Source organism: Melospiza melodia, chromosome 2 (assembly GCF_035770615.1).
Source record: "Melospiza melodia melodia isolate bMelMel2 chromosome 2, bMelMel2.pri, whole genome shotgun sequence".
Classification (NCBI taxonomy): Eukaryota; Metazoa; Chordata; class Aves; order Passeriformes; family Passerellidae; genus Melospiza; species Melospiza melodia.
Genome location: NC_086195.1, coordinates 25,388,678 through 25,412,200, shown reverse-complemented (window position 1 = coordinate 25,412,200; position 23,523 = coordinate 25,388,678). Strand labels below are relative to the sequence as shown.

The 23,523-nt window shown below is 41.1% G+C and overlaps 1 protein-coding gene across 3 annotated transcripts; it reads right to left on the bottom strand.

Moving 5' to 3' along the window:
* Window positions 1-401: 401 nt before the first annotated feature.
* NXPE3 (neurexophilin and PC-esterase domain family member 3) lies at window positions 402-23,245 on the bottom strand. Of its 3 annotated transcripts, none has more exons than XM_063148172.1 (7): window positions 23,170-23,245; window positions 21,990-22,038; window positions 19,713-19,925; window positions 11,482-12,170; window positions 9,812-9,885; window positions 6,247-6,453; window positions 402-4,736 (listed from the first exon to the last, which is right to left on the bottom strand). In XM_063148172.1, the coding sequence occupies exons 3-7, from the start codon at window positions 19,803-19,805 to the stop codon at window positions 4,186-4,188; spliced, it is 1,614 nt and encodes a 537-aa protein (XP_063004242.1). In that variant the 5' UTR covers window positions 19,806-19,925; window positions 21,990-22,038; window positions 23,170-23,245; the 3' UTR covers window positions 402-4,185. The 3 variants fall into 3 exon arrangements, with proteins under 3 accessions (XP_063004242.1, XP_063004240.1, XP_063004241.1); XM_063148170.1 differs by having other exon boundaries at window positions 11,482-12,242; window positions 23,170-23,243; XM_063148171.1 differs by lacking the exon at window positions 23,170-23,245 and adding an exon at window positions 22,565-22,634 and having other exon boundaries at window positions 11,482-12,242.
* Between the last annotated feature and the right edge of the window lie 278 nt (window positions 23,246-23,523).

Sequence of the window (23,523 nt, the reverse complement as noted above, 5' to 3'; positions counted from 1 at the left end):
TAGAGAAGCGATGACCATGCTTTATCTGTGTTCACCCTTTTTTTAAATGAAGTGGTTTAAGGATGTCCTGTGGGTCAGTCAGGCTGCAAAAACCCTCAAAGAAGGAAGCCTAGATTATGTATGAGCTTTTATTATATGTCAGGCCCGACACACCAACAGAGAGAAACATCAGGGGGCTTCAGTGCTAGGTCTCATGTCACGTACAGATCACCCCTCTCCAAATACAAATCACATTAAAAAAATTACTTAAAGTGAATTTAATCTATCAACCATAGCATGAAACTCCTACCCAATACACAGCACAAAATATAATAGGTAAAACGAAGGGAATTACTATGCAGCTAAAAAAATACAAAGGACATGTGGTTACAACAAACAAGATAAACTGAGACTAAATCAGATTAAATGGTTCAAGTAAACTTGCCCTCTTTATTAGGAACTTTTCATCCTCTGAGCTTTTTGGCTATTCAAATTGTTTTTCTGATTGCATCAGGAAACAAACAAGACAGTAGAGCCTTCTGTATAGTGTAAGCATTACAATAACATACATATATTAGAATAAAAAAATTCTTTGAAAACAAGTTCTTTCTCTAACAAACTTCACTACTCCCAACAGAGAGTAAGAGCCTTCCAAACAGTCTAAATATATATTAAATTATCTGGACTTAAGGAGTAAGTGCTTTATAAATGAAAAACACATTTGTGACTGGAGTTTTTTGCTATTACTTAAACTGTCATGAATGGAAGAATGTTCTAATGCACACTTTTGCACCAAAACCAAAGCAAAACTCCAGCATCCTCCACCCCTCTAGGAGGCAACTTCAAACCTTTGTCTTTGTCAGCTACCCATGAAATTGTCACCTGCAGTACATAAAAAGTTGTACAGACACTTGTGGTAAGCAAAGTTTCCATGTTTAATTGCTTACCTATAACAAGTAAAGCAATGAAAACTGGTAATTTAAATTTCATGAAGCAGTGCTGCATTTGCAGATGAAATTAGAACCGACTGAAAACTTGAAAAAAGGGAAGCTTTTGCTTTTCATCCTCCCTTCTCATCAACAATTCAACCAACATTTTTACTAAATTTCTAGAAGGAAGAAAACAGCCTAAGAATATACACATGAGAAACAAGATTCAAAATATTACAGTGCAACACTAATATATATAAAATGGAGTTTACTTACATTATAAATAAATTACTCTGAAATTCTATAATAAAAACCATAAAAGTAGTTTCTTTCACTGGAATTTGAGAGAGCTGGATTTTGAATGAAGAAATTAAAAAATAAATATCTAATGAAAGATTAATAATCAAGATTATCAGTACAAAAATGAAAATATAAAAAATAATACAATGTCTTCCTTTCAAAGGAAGAAAATGCAAAGAAAGGGAAGACAAGGCTTTGAAAACCTTGTGAATTAATTTTTTATGTGTTGAGGAAGATACTTAACAGATGCTGAGAAATTCTTTTCCAGTCCTGTTTCACATTAAGTAACTTCAAAAATAACCAACATCTTAACCTAAGTCCCTATTAAAATCCATTTAGAAGTTTAAAGAAACTGATTTAAAAATATTTTATTGCTTCTGTGTTTGCATATCCCATACATACACAACTGGTAACATGAGGAGATAGATGGTAACAAGATGAGAAGAGAAATAAAAAACTGTTCATAGATCACCTGAATGACATCTAAAAGCACAGTGTCCCCAAACACAGGTAAATCCTCAGATTCTTCATTTCTCTTCCCAGTCTATTTCAGAGCCCAAAAAATAAAATCTTGAGCCTCATTCTAAACCAACTGGCAATTTCCCTGAAGTTCATTACCAATAAGTTAATTCATCTGTTGTTAAAAAATTAATCTAATTAATCTAAAGGATGAGGTTCTACCAGAAGGCAATTTGACACCTTTTCTAATAGCAGTTCTGTTCTCTTTTGCTCAACTGTCAAAGCACTCAAAATAACATTTTCTTCTCTCTCTGTGCTTGGTAGCTAACAGTGATACAAAGCTGCTGTTGAGGAGCAGTAGCAAGCACTACAACACCCAGAGAAGACACATGCAGCCACAACATTTTCACACACAATATGGCTTTATGAGTTTAACCTAATGGTCAGTCCACAAATTCAGTAGTTTCCTTCAAAGTCTGAAGTCCTGTTTCCATGAGTATTATTAGGATAGAGTTGTTATTCAGGATGAAAGCCTTTACCTGTTATAAAAATCACAACTGGAAAAGATGAAAGTTCATTTTTCATTGTGGTAGTTTACTTTCCCAGACCTGAATTGGTGTGGCCTCTTTTTAGCAGAGGATAAATTGCCATTGCCATTGCCATTACCATATTAAAGTAAGCAACAGTCACCTAACACTAATGTATGGGCAGATGCTGTGTGAGGCAGCTGTCAGTAGGAACCAGCAAATTGACCTCTTAACTGCTGATTTGAAAAGCCAAGAATGCATGCCATTTCAGTGTACACAATTCCTCCAGACATGTTTAAACATTTTTAAATTGTAAAGTTTATAGATGGATAGTACTGATGCCTTTTACATGCTAAAATAATTTATATTTGTTTTTAAACCACTTCTCAGTTGCCCTTTCAAATGAACACAATAAGAAACACTGTTGCTGTAGCTGGCAGCATTGGCTCTCTTAGGGCTCTGGCAATAAAAGCACAAAGTTCCTTAGGAGAGCAGCAAACCTAAGAAGGAATGAAACTTTTTTTAACATAAAGACATTTTGATAATTTCACTCTGCGCAACCTGCCAATTTGCCTTGTTAATCTTCTCAGCTTGCTCACAAAGACTCAACTTGGTTTTGACACAAGCCAGTGAAGACTGGCTTTGGCCTGAGTGGGACCAACGGTAAGACAGCATGGAACACTTCTCTGCTGTTTCATTTGGGAGTCAAATTTATCACAAACTGTTTTCAAAGTGCTTCTAGTTAAAACTGTAGACAGGCTCAATCAAGTAAGCAGCAGTAAATGCCAGGCCAGGAGGCAGAGCCACCAGCTGTCAGCCCAGCAAACCTGGGTCTGTGCCAAGCAGATACATGAAGGCAACCCTGGGCACGCTCAGCTTTTGGGTGCAGGGTGTGCCACCTTTTATACTGGCAGCAGTGAAGTTCATGAAGAAACGACAGAACTGCCAGACCCTGAAGAGGAGTCATTGTGTGGCCACTGCCCAAGCACTCCAGGGCCCTCGGGTCACTTGGCCTCCCTGTCCAGATTGGGGGTGTGAAGGACACAGCAGAGGGCAGCCCGCCTTCGCAGGACCACAAGGGAACGGCTGCAGCTGGCAGGCAATGGAAACACTTTCATTGGCAAATGAAACACTTTCACTGCTAAATGAAACACTTTCACTGCCAAACGCTTTAAGCTTCAAGTAGGCAAGCCTGCAACTTGAACTTGCAGAAACTGCCTGAAACACTGTTTTCGCTGAAGTCGTAAAACATACATATCCTCACTATTGATAAATCAAGGACTGGACAGTGTATCAAAACTCAAAAGAAATTCAGTAGTACAAGAAACCAAACTAAAATACTGGCTATTTGCACTATTTAGCAGCCATCTGTAAACAAAGGTACCTAACTAGGGTGCTCAATTAGATTTCAGCAAATTCTTCATTACTTAATTCTACAGATATTGTGATTGTGCTTCTTTATTGGTGACTTTGGTACACACCCTTTATGTTTCTAATTAGGACTTTGAAACAAGACGCTGTGTTTCTCTGACACACAGCTGGAGGAGACATCCCTTATGCTCTGGAATGGTGAGAGAAAGACCATTCCCAAAATCCTTCCCAGGTTTCACACACTGTTCTGAGCAACAAGACCCTGGCAACAGAATCAGTGTCACACGGATTAAATTAGGCATACAGTGCAGATAACTAGTAAAGCTAATAACCCAAATAGTCTCTTATTGAATCCTGCCAATTTAATTTAAGGTGCTCTCTAATAATCTCAGGTATGAATGATAAGCTTGAAGGAATCAACCTTGCAGGAAGATATGGCCTGAAGAGTCAACTCCTCTTTACCACCCTTTCACAGCTACCCAGACTAAGGCCACCGTAGTTATCCTGCATGCAAGTACAGTACCCAGAGTTCCTCCATATCATCCAGCCTCATTCCACAGCTCAAAAGAGCAGCTGTACTTGGGCTATAGCAAAAGGTGACATAGGGACACCCATTTGTGCTAAGTTTGCAGAGGGCACACATAAGATAAAAACGCATCTATTTGATTCTTAACAATTATTTCATTAGGGTGCAGGTTATGTGGCGAGTAATGAGCCACAGACATCTCCCATGCATCCACAAAGTGCACAGCAATTCCTGAGAACATTTTCCTCATGACAGAATCAAGCTGAAAGGAATACCAGTCACTGTTGAAGAGGCTCACTTCCGGCCCCAGCTCCTGCACGTTGGCCGTTCTGATGACGATGGCGGTCTTGGGGCTGCGGTCCAGCAGCTGCAGCACGGCCCTGCGGATGTTCCTGAGGCGGCGCATGTACACCTCCACGGGGAAGGTGCTGAAGTGGGACCAGATGGTGATGGCAACCACGGTGTTCCTGCCGCCCACGATGCTGTCGAGCTCGTTGGCGATGTAGCGCAGCTCGCTGCTGAACACGGTGGAGAAGCGGATGGGCGGCCCGTGGCAGCGGAACTTCAGCAGGATGTTGTGCTTCAGGTCCACCGACATGAAAGGGCCCACGTTCTTCGGGCTGCCCAGGTTAAATTCCACCAGATCTGAAAGGCCAGGAGCAAGCATTAGACAAAGATAGCACTGTTGGGGATGATGAAACAGGAAAGCTTACAAATATGTCTGGCAAAAGATTTTGAGAATATGGAAACTATAAGAGAGATTGAAATGAAAGCAAGCTTTGAGATCCCTGAGTTAATGAACAATGGGAAAACAATGGTGTGGCCAGACTGAAGGCAATCCCCTTTTGATGAAACAACACCCTCTGCTTGCACGCAAGTCTAAGGGTCCGAGCAGACCCTACCAGTTTAGCAGAAGGAGTCCAAACAGTAGTTTTTAAGGTTTAAAATGTAACACAGTATAGGAACGTAGTGATTCTCATAAGCTGTATAGAATTGCTATAAGATTTGTATATTGTACTAAATTAGTTAGTGAGAATAAAAATATTCAACACAGAAGAAGATTTATTGCATTGTAACAAAAACTTCGCTCTCCTACCCCTTTTACTCTCTTATGCTTTTGCTCTCTTCCCTCTCTTACCCTCTCATCCTGTCTCACCCTCTCTTCTCTCGGGCCTGCTCCGAGCTGTGGCTGGCAGCTCCCAGCAGGGCCCTGCACCCAGGCCCTTTGCAAAAAACCACAAGTTCTATGACCTGGCTGCAGAGATCTCTCGTCTCCATCCGTCCCAACCGTGCTGACACCCCAATGCTCCTACACGGCACAAGAACTTCAAGCTTTCAACAAGATGCTCAGACCACAGGGCAAAGCAGGAGTAGATAAGGAAACCTGAACATATTTCAAAGAACTCTAAAACTAAACAGAAGTTGATCATCATTTTTCAGAGTGGAGTTTATGGGTGTTGAAATCTGCAGGACAGCACATTTGGATTTCAGAAGGCTGGCAATGCCTTTTCCAAGTTTCCCAAACTATTTCCTTCTCTCTTGTAAAAAATAAATTTTTTACAAACAAATGGTCATTGTTACTCTCTGAATCCGGGGTTCACAAGAACCCTTCTAGCAATTTTAATCCTTCCATTAAATTTAAAGATTACTTCAAGTTGTAGGAATTAAGGCAGCTCAAAGACTATATTCCAACACAACTGAAGTGGTTCAGAGGAAAGAGATGAGCGAGGCAGGAATATTTCATTTTCTACCAAAATTCTTCTACGTAAGTAACTTGAATAATGAAAAGGGCCCCAAAACCTATAAATAACAATGGAGGTAATTTGCTACTTCATTCCAAAATCTCTCCTGTGACTGAGATGTTGCAAGGCCTTACAGAGGCAACCCAAGTGATTTCCTGTCACCTTAACTCACGAGCACAGCAGCAGTCCTGTTACAAGGACAACTTTGCAGACACCTGGTGGCCCCATTTACAAGGCCTACATGTTTTCAGTGTCTGCTCAAACATTTGGCTGTCTGCCAGGGCTTCTGATGAGGTTTTGTCTTTCCTCTTCCTTTGCTTTTGTCACTGTCACTCAGTAAAACCAGCTCTGTGTCTGAGACGTGAGAAATAAGGCTTTGTAAAGGTCCTTAAAGCTAAATAACAAAAAATTACCTGGAAGAAATGCTGTCAAATATTCAAACCACTGCCTTATTGTAGAGTCTCCAAACAAGTGGATTACTTTCCCTTGTAAGCATTCAGTTATATCCTCTGATTTGTTAAAATTATGGATCCAATATGTTCTGGACCTCCACTGGTCCTCATAATAATAACCAGAAGGGGAAGCTGTGGGATCTTCAGCTCTGCCCATACTGCTTGAATCTGGAAGAGAAAAATCCTTTGAAATTAACATGCAACCAAAACAGCCTCCACAATCTTCACCGACATGTAGTCAGCGACTGCTGACAAGAGCTGGGTGGCCGATTATAGTTCAACTTGGTTTTAATTAAATGGTATCTCTGCTGCTAATGTAAAAATGTATCTGCCACCTTTCTCCGGGCGCTGGAGGCACTCAGTGGCGGGTGTTTGCCCCACAGAAGGAGCGGAGGCAGGAGGCCGGCACAGCATCCTCCCCGTCCCGCTGCAGGAGGAGGGAAGGCAGGGAGGCCGGCACAGCATCCTCCCCATCCCGCTGCAGAAGGAGGGAAGGCAGGGAGGGCAGCACAGCATCCTCCCCGTCCCACTGCAGAAGGAGGAGAAGCCGGCACAGCATCCTCCCCGTCCCGCTGCAGGAAGAGGGAAGGCAGGGAGGCCGGCACAGCATCCTCCCCGTCCCGCTGCAGGAGGAGGGAAGGCAGGGAAGCCGGTACAGCATCCTCCCCGTCCCGCTGCAGGAGGAGGGAAGGCAGGGAGGCCGGCACAGCATCCTCCCCGTCCCGCTGCAGAAGGAGGGAAGGCAGGGAGGCCGGCACAGCATCCTCCCCGTCCCGCTGCAGAAGGAGGGAAGGCAGGGAAGCCGGCACAGCATCCTCCCCGTCCCGCTGCAGGAGGAGGGAAGGCAGGGAGGCCGGCACAGCATCCTCCCCGTCCCGCTGCGGATCCAGGCGGAGGCCGCTCTGCCGCGGCGCGCTGCTGCCCTCCAGCGGCCGTCCCGGGCACTGCAGCGCTGCTCGGCGGGGACACCGACCCGTGGGGACAGCCTGGCAGCACCCAGAGAAACATCCAACAAACCCGAAACAACCCACTAAAACCCCTACACAGACCGAGGCAAACCCCCAAAGAACTACTACTACGGAGTAACACATACCTCGGCACTCTAGAAGAGTTAAGTATGAACCATAAGGCCTCCAAAGCCAGAAAATGCCAGAATTGAAGCCATGACCAAAAATTATGTATGTGCCATTTGAATATGATAATTAAGAGAATTCCTAATTCCGTGGATTTCGTACTTTGTCTCTGCCATGCAGCCCCCTCCCCATTTACTGCCTGAGGGGCAACTACACATCAGGGAAGCTCTGCACCATAGGGATGCCCTTTTAACTTGCAGAAGTTGAGCAAGATCTTGCCAGAAAATTATCAGGATTACAGGAAGAGAAACTGCAATCTCATGGTTATATCATACAAATATTGCCATATTTCTCTAAGTAACCAGGGTGATATTGGTACATCAAAGTTCTGTAAGGCTGTTTCATGTTCCTCCTTTGCCATTTCTGTATTCAAATACCTCAGCTGAACAAGGATGGAGATCTTCCCTGGCACAAACACCAGCTGCATGGAGCAGACACTTCTGTTTAAACACTTCTACTCACCTTGGTGTGGGGACTGTCATAACTTACAGCTGTTTGATAAAGCACACCTTGCCATGGCCAAAATCATGCCAGGCACTGTTTGAATGATGTAAAAGTACAAACACTGGAATTCCAGGGCCCAAAAGCATCCTCTGATCGATGCTTCTAACACAGATAGAGCCAACCATAAGTATCCTTCCTAATAAGCACTTTTAATTGCTCTTTTTCTATTCAATATTCTCTGCATGTTGTATTAGTGGATGTTAACCTCCTTAGACCTCACAGGGACACTAAAAACCAAACCACTATACAATTACATTTGTATAACACAAATAATATAATCACAATTACCACAGAACAAAGCCATCAGAAAATTCTATCTCTGGATGATTCTGTAAATCTGACAGCAGGATCCAGGAAGGAAAAAAACCTAGATAATAATGTGAACTCATCTAATATTTATTAATAGGAGAAAAGAAAAAAAAAAAGCCTTCAATAGTCATTAAAGACTAATTCAGAATATGAATTCAGAAATTGAGTTTGTTTGATTCTAAGTTTTGATGCAAAAGCAATTCAATTTTTTACCTTTTAGATGGATTCTCTTATATATATATAAATATATAACAGTGGTAATAGAACAACTTTTTGGTGCCCCACAGTAGATTAGCATTTCAAGTCTGTGTATAGTATCATACCAGTTTTGGCCCAAAATTCAGAACTGGCCCTTACTTTGAGATTTTATAAAAGAAAATAAAAGCTCCAATCTGAAGTTAAAAAACAAGGATAGAAATAAAAACTTGTATTTCAGAAAAACAAATGTTTTTAAAAACTTGATCTACATTTACCACCACACAGAAAAACATGCACAAAAAGAACAATGAGTTTCTGTGTATCATCAGTCCTAACCAATCCACACATTCAAAAACATAATAGCAATGAGTTCAGTTTATTTATTCAGAGACTGCTGTACTTGGAAGGAATTTCCCTGAGGAAATGTGCTATGCCTACCCACCCTTTTTAACCCAGCATTAATTGTCAGGACATTATAAGCAGGCTTTGATCATTCTTAGCTCCTGGAAGAAGGATAACAATCAAATTTTGAATTTGCAGCAGTTTCTGCCAGGAAACATACAGGATAAAAAAAGCAACAAAAACACTTCAGCTAAAGGATCTGGACAAAGAAAAGAGGTGGAGGGTAAAATGCTGCAAGCCTAGTAGCAGAACTGTATTTTTTAAGTGAACAGTAAAACTAAAAGCAAGAAATGCTCAAAGTTGCCTTCTGTTCAGACTTTATTGCTCAGGTCAGTAACTCTACCTTAAAAGTCTCTTATAACCTAATGAAAAAAAATACAAAAAGTTTTCATTTAAGAAATAATTCTCTGTTTATCGCATTTTATGTCGACTTTTTAGAAGAATAAAAAGCTTGCTTTTGGATATGAATGAGATAAAATATCTGAGTTCATTTTAGTACAGACTGTCTGGTCCAGAACTGTAGATTGTGTTATCCTGTGGTAACACAAATTATAGTAATACTTAAATGCAATCAAAATCTGTTAGACAACATTCTTAACACAGAAAGAAATTAAGAAACAACACACAGCTGTTTTCATTAGATTGAGAGTTTGGTAAGCAGTTACTCTAAGAGATTTTACACTGTGAGTAAATGCTAGGAGAAATAAAAGGCATTTTTGGCAAGAGAACAAAGTTGTCTCTTCTTTTGATTTCTTCTTTTGCTAATAATCCCATTTATGTATGCAATTTCATGAAAAAAATTCACTATTTTTGAACTTGTATTAAAGTTAACACACAAAAGCCTTCATCATCTCAATAGAAATCTGATACTCATTTTTTTGCCATGTTAAAAAAACCCCAAATTACTATTTGATGCCTGTTGTTCTTTTTATAAATTTAATTATGAATTACAAACAAGAATCTTATGCAGTTCAGCTTACCTGTAATTGCTGTGGGCTTTACAATGACTGAATCAGGTCCACTGGAGAGTATTGGCCTTTTGATATTCACGTCACTTGAACAAAAAACAAACACAGCAATATTTGTAAAAGTTACTGTGAAACTTGGAGGTAATATTAGTCTCATTTTTTTTTCTTACTCCACTTCAAATAAGCACACTGTACTATGAAGTTTTACTCTAAGTTTACTTATTACAGCTGAATTCATTCCACATCTATTTTGAGACCACCATTGCTATTCTCGATCCAAATTCAAAATTTCATGGCACTGACACAAATGTTGTGCAAGCTTGTACTGACACAAATCTCAGTAAAGCAATCAAGCTGCCAGAGGTGCAGGAAGCTTTTGGGGATTTGCCCCAAAGATGTTCCCAGCCTGCAGAACTTGTGGGGACAAATCCCTGCAAGGGTACAGGGCCACAGCAGCAGCTCCCAGCTGACTGATACTGAGATCTTATTCTGTCTTTTGCTACTGTTTTGAAGAGAATCCTTGTCTATTTTTTTTTCACCATTTAAGAAATAAATTATTTGGAATTTCTTTAAGCCACTTCAGTCAAGGATCTCAGAGCTGAATGAAACAAACAAAGAAATAAACAATCAAAACTAAACCAAGAAAAACAGCTTTCCCATTCCCATAAGGAAACATCACCAATAAATATAAGCTATATTTTACAGGTGGACAGAGACACAGAAAGTCAAAAGACCCACTTACAAACTTGATATGGAAGAGCAAAAAAAAAACCACTGATGCTTACTTTTTATTTCTGGTCTTGGTTATGAACATGCACACATACTTTCCTAAATTACACTATTTGGAGCTGCTACCCTAAAATCTTTCCCAATGTCTCAAGTGAACATTGTGCCAAAAGATTTTCCTACAACATCTGTGTTGGAGAGCAAGGCATTAGCAAGGCATTGCAACTACAACTCTGACACAACATAGTAACAAACTTTATCTAAATTCAGCTGTGTAATTTCATACAGAAGCAGTTCTGTCACACATACACAGGCAATAATAGATGGTTTGGGTTTTTTTTAATGCTGTATGCAGAAATAAAATATGACTGTGAAACTAATTTAGTTTGACACTTGAAATAACATGCACAGATCATTTCCATTTGCATGGCTATTTCTCAGCAATTTGTTCCACCAGGTGTTTCCTTTATGAAAATTGTTTATAAGATTTGAAAGTCATATTGAGCAACAAGGAACACATTTAAGGAACAACAATTTTTGATGAGGACAAAAACAATTGGTAATTTCTGTAACAATGAGCCTAAAACATGGATCCTTTTTGGATAGTTTATATTTGGCCAAAAATACTTCTCAAAGCATGGTTATTAATATTGCAAGTGCAGGTATGGAAATAGAAAAATAAGGAAATAGTCTCAAAAACCAGCAACAGATTTAGACAGCACGCTCTTGTGAAATTCAGCAGGGTTGAATTCAAAGCACAGAAAGAGAACTTTCTTTAAGATTGCTAGGATTCTTGCACAGCTGAATGGAGGGGATCAGACTATTCAACAACTAACACCAAACACCTGGTCCTGCAGATCCACTCCACCTCTAAGGCAACGTGTCTTATTTAAACAATAGGTTTAAATATGCCTATTGACTTGACTGAATATACATAAATGCAACAACATACAAACCTTTGGAAAAAGAGGCTTTCCTCTTGTGTCAGAAGACCTTTCAGATATCCACCTTTGGCATGGTTGATTCGGCTGGCACAGGACAGTTTCCGAGGCTTGTAACAGAACCACGGCTCACCCGTGTAGAGATCTGTGAAGTTACAGACTGGGAGACCTGCAGGCAGGCAAACGTTGCACTCTGTAGTCTCTGAATACCTCCCAGACTTGAAGGAGCTTTTGAAATAGACTCTGTCCGGCCTTTCCTCGCGCAACCGCACGAGGACTTGGATGGCTTCACTCGGATGGACAAGAGACACAGAAACTTTGACCTCTCCTGGCCAAAGCAAGGTAAAGAAGACTTTGTAAAGGCCATTGTGGCAATCTACAATCCTTCCTGCTGCTCCAGCTTTCAGGCTAGGAGAGTGAATTCGTGCTAGTAAAAAGTCTCCACAGTACTGTTTGGGCTTTCCTTGGAAATCCCTCATGCGAACGAGTACCTCCAACTGATCACCCACCTTGAAGAACCTGTCGGGTTTCACAATCACAAAGTCACTGTGTGTGGGATCAGTGCTCTGTGCAAAGGGGATTTTGCCATCAGGGGGCTTTGGCCACTGTATTGCAGCAAGCAAGGATTCCTGCTCCGCTTGTTCCCGTTTGGACAAGGTCTGCTCCGCGTACCCGCAGTAAGGCTTCCTGGTGGCTTTGGCTGTCTGGGACAGAGGATGCTGCACATTATTTTCTGTTATCCAATTCGATCCTGAAACTGTGTCATCATCCAGGTGCTGGGGAGAAAAACATTACCTGAAGCTGTGCTGTGAAATGAAACACTGGGAATAATGGATGCTTTGTTGGGAAATGGTCCCAAGAACTGGGCTTTGCTTTACAGAGCTTTCAAACTGGCCAAATGAAACAACTTCACTAGAAAACCCAAATCTATCACTTTGACCATGAGATTTCTAAGGAAACAGGTGGGCAACCTGTAGTTATCCTGCTTTGGCAAACAAGCATTTAAAGAGCTTACATCCAATGCATGGCAGTGTTTCAGCTACCAGTACACTCTCCAAATATCAGCAATGTGAAAAAAAATGACAAAATGTGTCACAGACACATTTGATGAAAAATTCTTTTGCTAGGATTTTTTCTCCTGAGAAGCTCAGGAGAAGAGGCCTCAGAAATGAAATGCAAACAATAATTATCTGCTGCAAAGGAATGCAACTGGTGCATCTGTGATTGGTCCATGTTGGTTTCTAATTAATGGCCAATCACAGTCAGCTCACTTGCTCTCTCTCAGAGTCACAAGCTTTTATTATTCATTCCTTTCTATTCCTTGCTAGCCTTCTGATGAAATCCTTTCTTCTATTCTTTTAGTATAGTTTTAATATATAATTTTCTTTTAATATAATGCATATCATGAAATAATAAATCAGCCTTCTGAAACATGGAGTCAAGATTCTCATCTCTTCCCTCTTCCTGGGACCCCTGCGAACACCCCCACAAAAAGGTTGGATGATTAAATTATAAATCACATTTCCTTTTCTTCTGCAGTAACATTTTAGCCTTGGAGCACCATGGGTTCTAATAGCTGCCCCATGTAATGCAGGGAAAAAGGTTTTCTTTGAGATGTTATACTGTAGGTTAAGCTGATGCACCCCTGCACATGCCTTCCAGAGAGGTTTGCTGCATGTGGCAGCTGCACTCATTTATCTGGTCACACTCACATCTCATCTTGGCTAATTATCTGAAATGCATGTTTCCCTGTAGTGTACACATTAAAAGAAATAAAAGAACAAAAGCCCAGATCCTCCTGGGACAATAAATTCATGAGCCAGTTGGCAAGTAGAATAGTACAGGACAAGCTAAGACTAAAAAAACCTGCTTATTTATAAATCTTATTTATAAGATTTTAAAATCTATATACAGCTGCTTCTAGCACCAAATGAAACAGCAAGCAAAGCATCCCCTAATCACACAGAGTTTGTAAGTTAAAATATTTAAATACAAAACTAAACTAAGAGAGAAGGCTTCTGCTGCAGCTTGATAAAACTGTATTTTGTGCAAAAATATCAGTGTCCAAAGCTGTATTTGCATGCAAATGACTGCAGATACCATCTTCTTTATGACATCACATAATTTGGCAGATTTGCATAAGGAAAATTTTAAAAATAGCACAGTCTAAGACTCCAGAGGTACCCATGAGATTTCTAATCAGCAAATTAAGAAAAACCGCTTCAAATACACATAAAATCAGCAGTCAATGACCAATTAATTACCAGGTATATGTAGTAGAACTTATCCATAGTTCCATTTCATAAAGAAGGAAAATAGTCTTTCAAGCAAAGATTAAAATTATACAGTGCACCATTCACATAGCACCAGATGATATGCTCATTTAGATTTGAAACATTGCTAAAAAAATCAAACTACATTATTTGAAATCTTTAAAAATATCATTGTACTTACCAATACCTCAATGTTTTCCATTTACTTCCTCCTTTTTTAACTACTCACTACTAGCTACTTTTAAACGTCATGTACTAAAATCACAACACTCATGTTAAAGCTTTATTCATTGTTATAAACCTTTCTTAGGCCATGGAAACATCAGCAGTGTCTTAAAATCATTTGAACCACACTGAGATTCAACATACTTATTCAGAAGAAAGGTAAACCTAACAAGCAATAAAAACATACAGGCTTTTGAAGTCTGTGACATAAATTGGTTTTGATCAGCTTTAGAGTAAGAGGATGAGCACAGGAGGATGTAGGATGGATACACAAAATTTTTGTGTGATATCCAAGTTAACTATAAAACCTGAAACTGTAAATTGCTACACTGTAGCTCTAAAACACAAATTGACATATACCCATCTATATACCAGATGTTAACATCACAATAGAAGCTTTTGCTTCTGTTTGATAGTCCCATCCAGGATTTAATAAATTTTCCCTGAAGGCCATAATTCATAATTATTTTTGTTTTCCATCATAGCAAGCCAAGCTGCAGATGTAAGCTGCACATTGCTTTTATTAGTTCTGTAAATTTCAGCCAAAGCTGAGAGTGAATCTCAGGCACAGTTCTACTTTAAATCTTGCCTACATGCACTCTTGAATTAAGCCAAGTTTCTATTTTTGGACACCTTCACAACTTCTTCCCCTCACTTGCTCATGCATAAATATATACACATAATACAGAAAATACTGCATGCAAATATTTTTTAAAGTTAGCTATATATTTTGATGCCTCCAATAAGCCAGCAACAATGTCTCAGCAAAAATATTTATACATTTTCCCAAAGAGGAGTGGAAAGGGAGAATATGTGTTAGGATTAATTGTTGTTTTCAGTGTAAGTTCCCAAGAGAAAGTTTCTGGTTTTCAGTTGGTTCTTCACTGGTTGGTGGACATGGAAAAAACAAATCCTTTCAAATTAAAAAGAGATGGTCATCTAAGATAGCTTAAAAACTGATGTATCCCTAATTTTAATCTTCCATAAATTTCCAGTCTTTCTGTCAGAGAAGAAGAGATGCCATTTCTGGCCTAGCTAGGCTTTCTGAAGTCTTTCCAGAGGCATTCCCATATCTTTCAGTGGGAAAGGGTGCAGAGAACACCAAGCCAACAAACTCATTCAGAAAACAGAATATGGTTTGATGGCTGCAAATCCGTTCACCTACAGAGATTTTTAGCAGAGCATAAGGCCAAAGCTCTTCCTTGTATGCAGCTGAGAGCAAGGACATGCACTGTCACTTCAGCATCTCCAGGTTATGTCCCCCTAAGCAGAATAGATCATATCAGAAATATTTCCTCAGTCTATCTTCCAAGGGCCTGAGGGGGAAGCTCCATGAAGGTAAAAGCAGAGCTTCTTCAACATCATGAGGAGCATTCTTTCTGCAGCATCCTTGTTCATATTTACAGCCCTCTTTCAAGCCTAACCAGGACCCTGTATTGTTGCAGAATTATAAGCTTTTGTGTGAAAATAAGCTTGACCATGGATGCTATTCACAGGAGATGCACAGATTCTCTTTGCCAGTAAAGGCAGAAAAAGCTTCAGAGTCAATTAATACACCAAAGATCCCTGACTGGAATATAAAAGCTTTCCAAACCATCTTCCTTTCTTAAGTGTTTCCCAGGCTCAGCTCCAAACAAGTACTTAAGTTCTCCTGCCCCTATGGATACACAAGGCCTGCTCTGAGGTAAATAATTAGCTGAGTTTGTCCCCACTTCCTTTCCTACTTCCTCTTGGCATTTCCAAGTCTCTTTGGCTCCTCTCTGTCATCATACTGAGACTGTGCAGAATGGAGGGCTTTCTATTGTAGTTAGCAGCTAAACTAAACAAAATTCCTCTATGAAAAGCAGATTGAGAGGATTTCTCAAGAGTGCTCTTCCTTTATGACACAGACAGTTTTAGTGTTGATGACAGGCTCCATGTTGGATAACACCTGCTCTGCTTATTTCCATCTATACACCATTGAAGGTGTCAAGTATTTTAAGTGCTATTCCCAAGAGGCATTGTTTGTTTGTTGCATTTGAGGTGTTTTTGTTTGTGTGGGAGGAGTTTGTTCAGGTTTTTTTGCTTTTTTTGGGTTTTTTTTCTACCATTATTTTTTTTTAATTTACTGCATTTTGAAGCTAACCAGAACCCAAATGTGACCACAAAGTAATTTAATGGCTATCTGCCAAGTAACACAGGCAGGACAGAAGAGATTACATGTCAGTTAAGCACAAATAAATCCATTTGCAGTTCCTGCACTAGAGATGTCATAAAAAGGAAAAAAAGGAAAATGTATTTTTGTGAGAACTAATGGAAGTTTCAGCTCATCTCCTCAGCTTTTGGCATTCTTACCACCAACTAAGCAAAAATTAGATACAACATATAGATTAACCCAGGCAATAATGCTCTCAAAGATATTCTAGATGGGTCACAGAGTACTTGGGGAGATCTGCAATGAACACCTGTCCTCAGTTAAACACCACAGTGTAGGTGGCTGATGAAAACATTGAGTGTTTCCATTGCTGCTGGAAAAGGGGAACTCCATCTCAAAGCCCAGTATCTTCCACCAGCTGTTAACTCCTGCCTTGGCCTCAGCAGCTGCTGCAAACCTGCCTAAGTCACTGTCACTAGAGCAGGAAACAACACAGGAGATTGCCAGGCAACAGGCACAGTGGGCAAATAAAAGCTCCAGGAGACAGCATCTGAATCTAACAAATACCAATTCCTGAAAGGCCAGCCATCTTCTATTCAGTAATTTTACACTCCAGGTACTTTATTTCTTGTCTATGACAGAGATGAAATCAGTTCTCTATCATTACCATCTCACAGCACTGAGGGGCTGCTAAACTACTCTAAGTGTCAAAGCCAGTCCTCAAAAGCCATCACCTGGCAGTCAAATGTTCCAGAAATAATTGGAATAAGATAACTTTATCTTTTGTAGGCACCTGCAGCTGAGCAACAAGAATTTAAAATTTTGCTACACAGTTCTTTTGCTCAGTTTCAGCTATCTGATTTCATACTCTGTTCTGGCAAGAAACTTCCCTTCTCCCCACAGACTCTCTCTTCTTGGTCCTTTTAAATAAAATAGCACTCACAACCAATCCCAAAGTGGTTCTGTCACCCTAAAGACCACTGGTACAAATACAGAAACCCTCCTGCACTCTGAGAGCATCATGTTTGGACAAAATCCTGATACTTCACAAAAAAATTACTGCACATTTTATCTGTCTGGCTACATGCACAGAAAAAAATTCTAATAAAATAAAACCACATTTCTTCTGGTACTGTATGATCAACTATGTGACCTCAAGGGAATAGTTATTCCATAATAAAAAGCAAAGTAAATAATAAGCTGGCTACCAAACTTTTTGTGGACAGCTTGTTGGGTTTTTTTAACACAAGAAAAGTAAAAATCTGACAGGGTATGACTATTGGGAGGATGTCAATAGTAGTTTAAGAAATTAAGAGGAAACATTCCAACATGAAAAGGTATAAAATCCTAAAGCAAAACAGAAGGGAGACTAGCTGACAATTGCCTTAGATCTTGAGCTTTAACCAGCTAGGTTGGATGATTTAGGGATGAGAAGTGTGTCTGATGCATTTACAAACACATTGTCAACAGTAACCAACAATAAGCTCTCCTTTCAGAGCCTGAACAGATTTGGTTACAGATATTCTATGAAAGTGTTATAAGATTTTTTTCTGGCTTTGATCTCTGACTGAAAAGAATCAGCATAAATGCCTATATTAGACTGCCTGGAAAACTGAGCCAAGACAAACACAGGAGCAGGTCCATTCAGAAAAGTATGACAACAGAAGGGGTTAGAGTTGTATGTAATAGTGTAAAGATTTACCAGCAACACAATACTTAACTGAGGTTAGAATAGCAGATATGTAAAGGGCAACAAAGCCACAAAGAAACTTATCATGGACAATGGCCAGAAAAAGCACAGAGTGAACATCCAACCTGCATTTTCCATTTCACTCTCAAAGCACTGCCAGAGCCATTTTCTCCAAGAAATGTAATTTTAAAATGGAAAGAAAACAGTTTAAGATTCTAAATATCAACACTCCTCAGGCAACATCCTAGGTCAAAACCTAAAACAAAATAAAACCACAGAAAGAGAAAACAAAAGCTACCTCCTACAAACAAAATGGATCATGCTAACTTGAACCAAAAGTCCATCAAACACAATATTTTGATTGCCAATAGTTTCCAACAGCAGGTAGATGGGAAAAGAAAACAGACTGAACATGCTGTGCCGTTTCCTCCTGTACACTTAACACACTTTTAGCCCTTTATGGTTTAGATTTCTTAAACACTAGGGTAAATATCTTAAGATCTAGTACCCCAGTGGACTTTTCTTCTGTGCATTCATCCAGTTTTTGAATATATGCATTTAGTAACTACAAAGACTTACTGCAAAAGCTTCTGCAGCTTTGCTGCAATCCTTAAAAAAATATCCCTGCTTCCTTTAAAATCAGCCTCTGCAGTTTATATTTAATGTGTCCACTGGTACTGGAATATGTAACAAACACTCAGTTATTGATCCTGAATCACTTGTGGTTTTAGACTTCCCAAACATCTTCCTTACCCTAATGTAATCCTCTTCCAATTCAGCTGTGTTTTGTGTGGGGTGAGGGGGCTTTCCAGCCCCTCTTTTGGATCATTTCACCTGGGCATCACTAGCCAGGAGGAAGGAAGATTCTGCACACAGCATATACACAACTTAAAAGCATAAAGCACCTACTGACTGGCTGAGATGCACAAAGGACAGCTATAATTTAACAAGGTGTTAGGCTAAGCATTACCATGCTCATCCACCAAATGCAGCACTGGAATGCCTGGCCAGGCAGGCAGCCAATGGGCAGGGTCAGCCTCCAGGGCTCCTGCAGACACATCCTCATCCTCCTTGACTTTAATCTTATGGGCTTACTGACTAAGCAGTTTGAAAGTACCTCTGCACTGAAGCGAGAAGTAAAATGAAGAAATATGCAAGACAGATACAGCAGAGGGAGAAAGGGAAAGGTAAACAAAAATTGCATCAGACAGGCCAGAGATGAACAAGCCATAACAGCTCTGCAGAAAAAGACCTAGGGACTCCAGGAGACAGCAAACTCACCATGTGTCAGCAGCACAGCATTGTGGCAAAGAATTAACAAGATCCTAACCAGAAGATTGAGCAAAGTTAGAGTTCTCCTCAATTAGACCATGGTGAAGCCACATCTAGAACACTGTGTCTGGCTTTTGGACAACCCATGCCAGAGTAAAGCTGGCAAGACTAGCTAAGAACCCTTGAGATGCTTAGGGAACTGGAATGACACTAAGGGAACCAAAGCATCTTTTTTTAATTCTAGGGAAGACCACAAGGGAACCTAACTGCAGTCTTTCACTAACCACAGGGGAGTCACAGAGGAACTGGAGTTAAAGGACATTCTTATAGGATAAAAGGTTGCACTTAAGGCAAACATTCTTCCCTCTAAGAGGGATGCAGCATTGCAACAGGCTGCCTAGGTATGTTGTGAAATATGAGTGTCCTTGAATATGGTTGAAAGTTAAAACACCCTGTTGCAATCCAAGCTAACTCTGATGCCAGCCTTTTCAGGAGGGTGTTGGATTAAATACCTCCAGACATGCCTTCAACTATGAATTTTCTGTGATTCCTATTTATAGCTAAATGCTGTCAGTCAGACAATTCTAACCTCACACTCAAAGGCCAACAGCGTTGCTCAAGCCATCTTGGAGAAGAAACAGGCTCCACTTACCTCTAACTGGAAAAAGTTATGGACCAGCACCACGACAGCCAGCACTGCCATGAGCAGGCAGAAGAGCTGCAGTCTGAGCGAGTCACGCCACATGGTCCAGCCGTGCCTTTCCCTCCCATGTTACACATTGCCATGGCTTCCGTCCGCCGCCAACGGGAATGGCATTGCGTCTCAGCAGGGCACGAGGGAACTCAGCTGCCTTCCACCTCGTCCCTGCAAGGGCATTTACAAAAACTCTGTTAACTCCCAGGAAGTTACTAGAACTAAAGTCAAGTTTTGCACTGAAATCTTACAAATGGTGGGGCACTAACCAGTAGAACAAAACAGTCAATACAGATTATTTTTGGGGAACTAATTTGAACAGCGTTATCTGTAATGTTACATAATTCTCTTGGATCTGCCAAAGCAAACCCTTATCATAAAGCTGGTCTCACCTGCAGTGGATTCCAAAAAAAAAGGCAAAAGAAGAGCACAAGATTTCATTCTGGCAATCAAGAAGACCAAAACAAATTACCACCACCCTATTTATCTGTTAGGCCACACCACCACTGTCCAGACTGAAACAGAAATTCATGGGTTTGAACATCTCCCATTAACTTTTATTGCAGAAACTTGTGAGTTTGGACATCTCTCATTAACTTTTATTGCAGAAACTTGTGAGTTTGGACATCTCTCATTAACTTTTATAGCAGGAACTTGTGGGTTTGGACATCTCTCATTTACCTGTTTACACATTCCATTAAATTGTTATTAAACACTGGTGTCTGAAATAAATTTGGATAAGCAATATAAAACTTATTTCCTCCAGTTTGCTGCTTGGGAAGAGGGGAAAAATAAATCAACCGTAGCATTAAAGGGGAGATACCTAAGAGAGTTGAAAGCACTAAAATTTAACTTCATGCCCATCTACAACATTACATTACATCTTCCCTGGTCTGCTGTTTTATCATTCCTTTTATCTCAGGTGCTCATATGCAGCTCTAAAAAATAAAAAAATAAACTTCTGGAAAGAATACAGTGTGTTGGGATTCAGTATTTCTGGTTCTTTAAATCTAATAATAGTACTGTCTTTCATAAACTTTAACTTTCATACAATATCATTCCTTTAAGGTTGCTTGATGGCAGATCTGCTATAAAATCACAGACTTTACAGCCACTGATAAAGATCTCAATGCTTGCTCAGAATGACTCTTAAGCCTTCCTTTCCTTCTGAGAAGGACAATTTTGATGCAGCCTTTTTGCAAACAAAAAGGGTACTGTTCTTGCAGAAGCTCTAAACTTGGAAACAGAAAACAGATGGCAAGAAGAGACACTCAAAAGACACCAATCTCTCCAAACCAAACATCCTCAAAGCAGCATTACTCATACAACCTGCACCAAGTGCAACAACATAATCAAATGGTTACATAAACTTGGTACAACTTTCCATAAATAGCATAACTGAGAATTTATACAATTAAGATATAATACATAGTACCTATAGTTTTAAGAATATATGAAAAATGCTGTGTAAATTTAAATGAAACACAATGATACATTAAATATCAAGATTAAAACATTATTTATGAATGAATAAATAATGAAATGAATCCAGGCTAGAAAACTAAAAAACATTACTGGTATAACCAGGACAGCCTCAAAATAGACCACACATCAAATTGTTTTACAAGGATTACAGGGATTATAACTTCAAATGCTTTGCTGAGAATTAGAGAGAGATTGTATTTCTGACCAATGAACTAACATTGAAAGATCCATTAAAGTGAAAGTATCAAAATGCCAAAAAAATGCAGCTTTGTTGGAACAGTTCTGAACTAATATGAAATTTGCATAAAACAGCAGCTTAGGTCATAAATTGATACTAAATATACCTAGAGTACATAAAAATGCTAATTTAAGGACATATATGTCCATTTGAGGAAGAAAAACAAATACATTAGACAAAACCAGAATTTCAATTGCTGAGAGTTCTTTCTACATCACTGAAAAGCACAAGACATTGAAAATGCAATGTAATTTCATATGCCTAAAATTTGAAATGTAATTTTAGATGCCTAAAAAATACTACAAATGCTGTTCCATATATTTTTTACTCAAATTTTTCTGTATTCTGTAGATGTCACATGCCCTAAAACATTTAAATGTACAAGTTTAGAGCTTTCTTTATGCTAAAAGCTTACTATACTGCCAGTTTCATCACAATTGGTGAACAATCGATCCTGTTCATTTTTTGTATAAGGGAAGCCCATAAGTACACCAAAAAGCCTTAGGACTTACCCTACTCCTGAAATGTTCTCTGAAGCCATCCACACAAAAGGCCAACAACCTTGGAAACAATACATTAAAAAAAATATGTTTATAGAAACACACACAAATATTTCTTAGTAAAATTTATACATTGGTGGTTTGCTTACAGTGGCACAAAATAAAATGGCAGTTACAACTTTTTACCTGTAAAATCACTTTAGTTTCTACAATTACCCAAGGATTTTGTTGAAGTATTTTATTCCTTTAAACTTCAATGCTGTGCACTTGAATTTTCTGCCATTTATTTTAGTTTAGAAGTAAACTAAGCATTACTTCTCTCAGCTTTTTTCCACGTTACCACAAGCCCCTTTTTACCCAATGTTAAAAACAAAAACCGATTAAATGACATTTTTATGAATACGTCATTAAATTACGCCGCCTGCTCCATTACAGAATTGTTGCTTTGGGTTTTTTTACAAGTTGTCAATTCCTGTCAGCTCTCTATCCCCTCAGCTCTCTGAGCCAGCAGCGTTACAAAGGCAGGTGTGAGTGCAACCTCTCCAAATTCTGCCATGCAAATCTCCGAGGCACAGAGGTGCCGCTACCTCTGGCGATGCCCAGACCATGTCACTGGGGCACAGGGGCTGATGCTCGCCTGGCTGCCAGCACGGAAAAGCAGATTTGCTGCTGTTTTCCGCAGATTCCGCCCTGGTCCCCGGGGCACGGGGAGCCGGCGGCCCCCAGCCCGCCGATATCCCGGGGCAGCGCCGCAGCGGCGGCGGACCCGGGACCGGACACGCACCCCCGGGCCAGGGACGGGGCCAGCGAGCAGGAAGCACCGCTGCCGGCAGTGCGAGCCGCACAGCTCCGCTTTATTGCCTCAAAGGTACTTTCAGGATGCCGCGGGATGGGCGTCCCCGGGGAGCGGCACAAGGCAGCCCCGCACCGGCAGGAAGCTCCCTCAGCCGCCGCCTCGCTGCACCCCGAGCGGCGCGGGCAGCGCGGCCCTGCGGGCGGGCGGACCCGGCCGCGGCCACGGGGGATCCGAGCAGGGCATCCGCCAGCCCCGGGACCCCGCACCCGCCTCCCGCCCCGGGCCTCCCCCAGCGGCCCCGAGCCCGCCGCCCTCCGGCTGCCCCGCCGGGCTGTCCTTCCCCCCCCCCGCTCCCCAGACGAGCCGCGCCAGGCCGCGCCGCCCGCGCCCCCTCACCGCAGCCCCCGGCGCTCCCCCGGGCCAGGCGGCGGCCTCGCCCCCGGCCCGGAGGCGCTGGCTGTAAAAGCCCGGCTCCCGCCGCCCCTCCCTCCTGCCCGCCCCTCACACAGCGGCTGCCGCGGCCGCCGCGCCTCCTCCCGCCCCGCCCCGCCCCGCCCCGATAGCGGCGCTGGCCCCGCCGCAGCGGCCGCGGCCGGGAAGGGGCAACGGAGAGGGAAACAGACACAAACCCCAACAAAAACAACGCCACCGTCCCTGTTATTTTTGAACCACGGCAGGTGAAGCCTAGGAAAGCAGGATGTGGGAGGGTGGAGCGGAGCCAAGCGCTATGGCCTGGGTGGCATCACCACG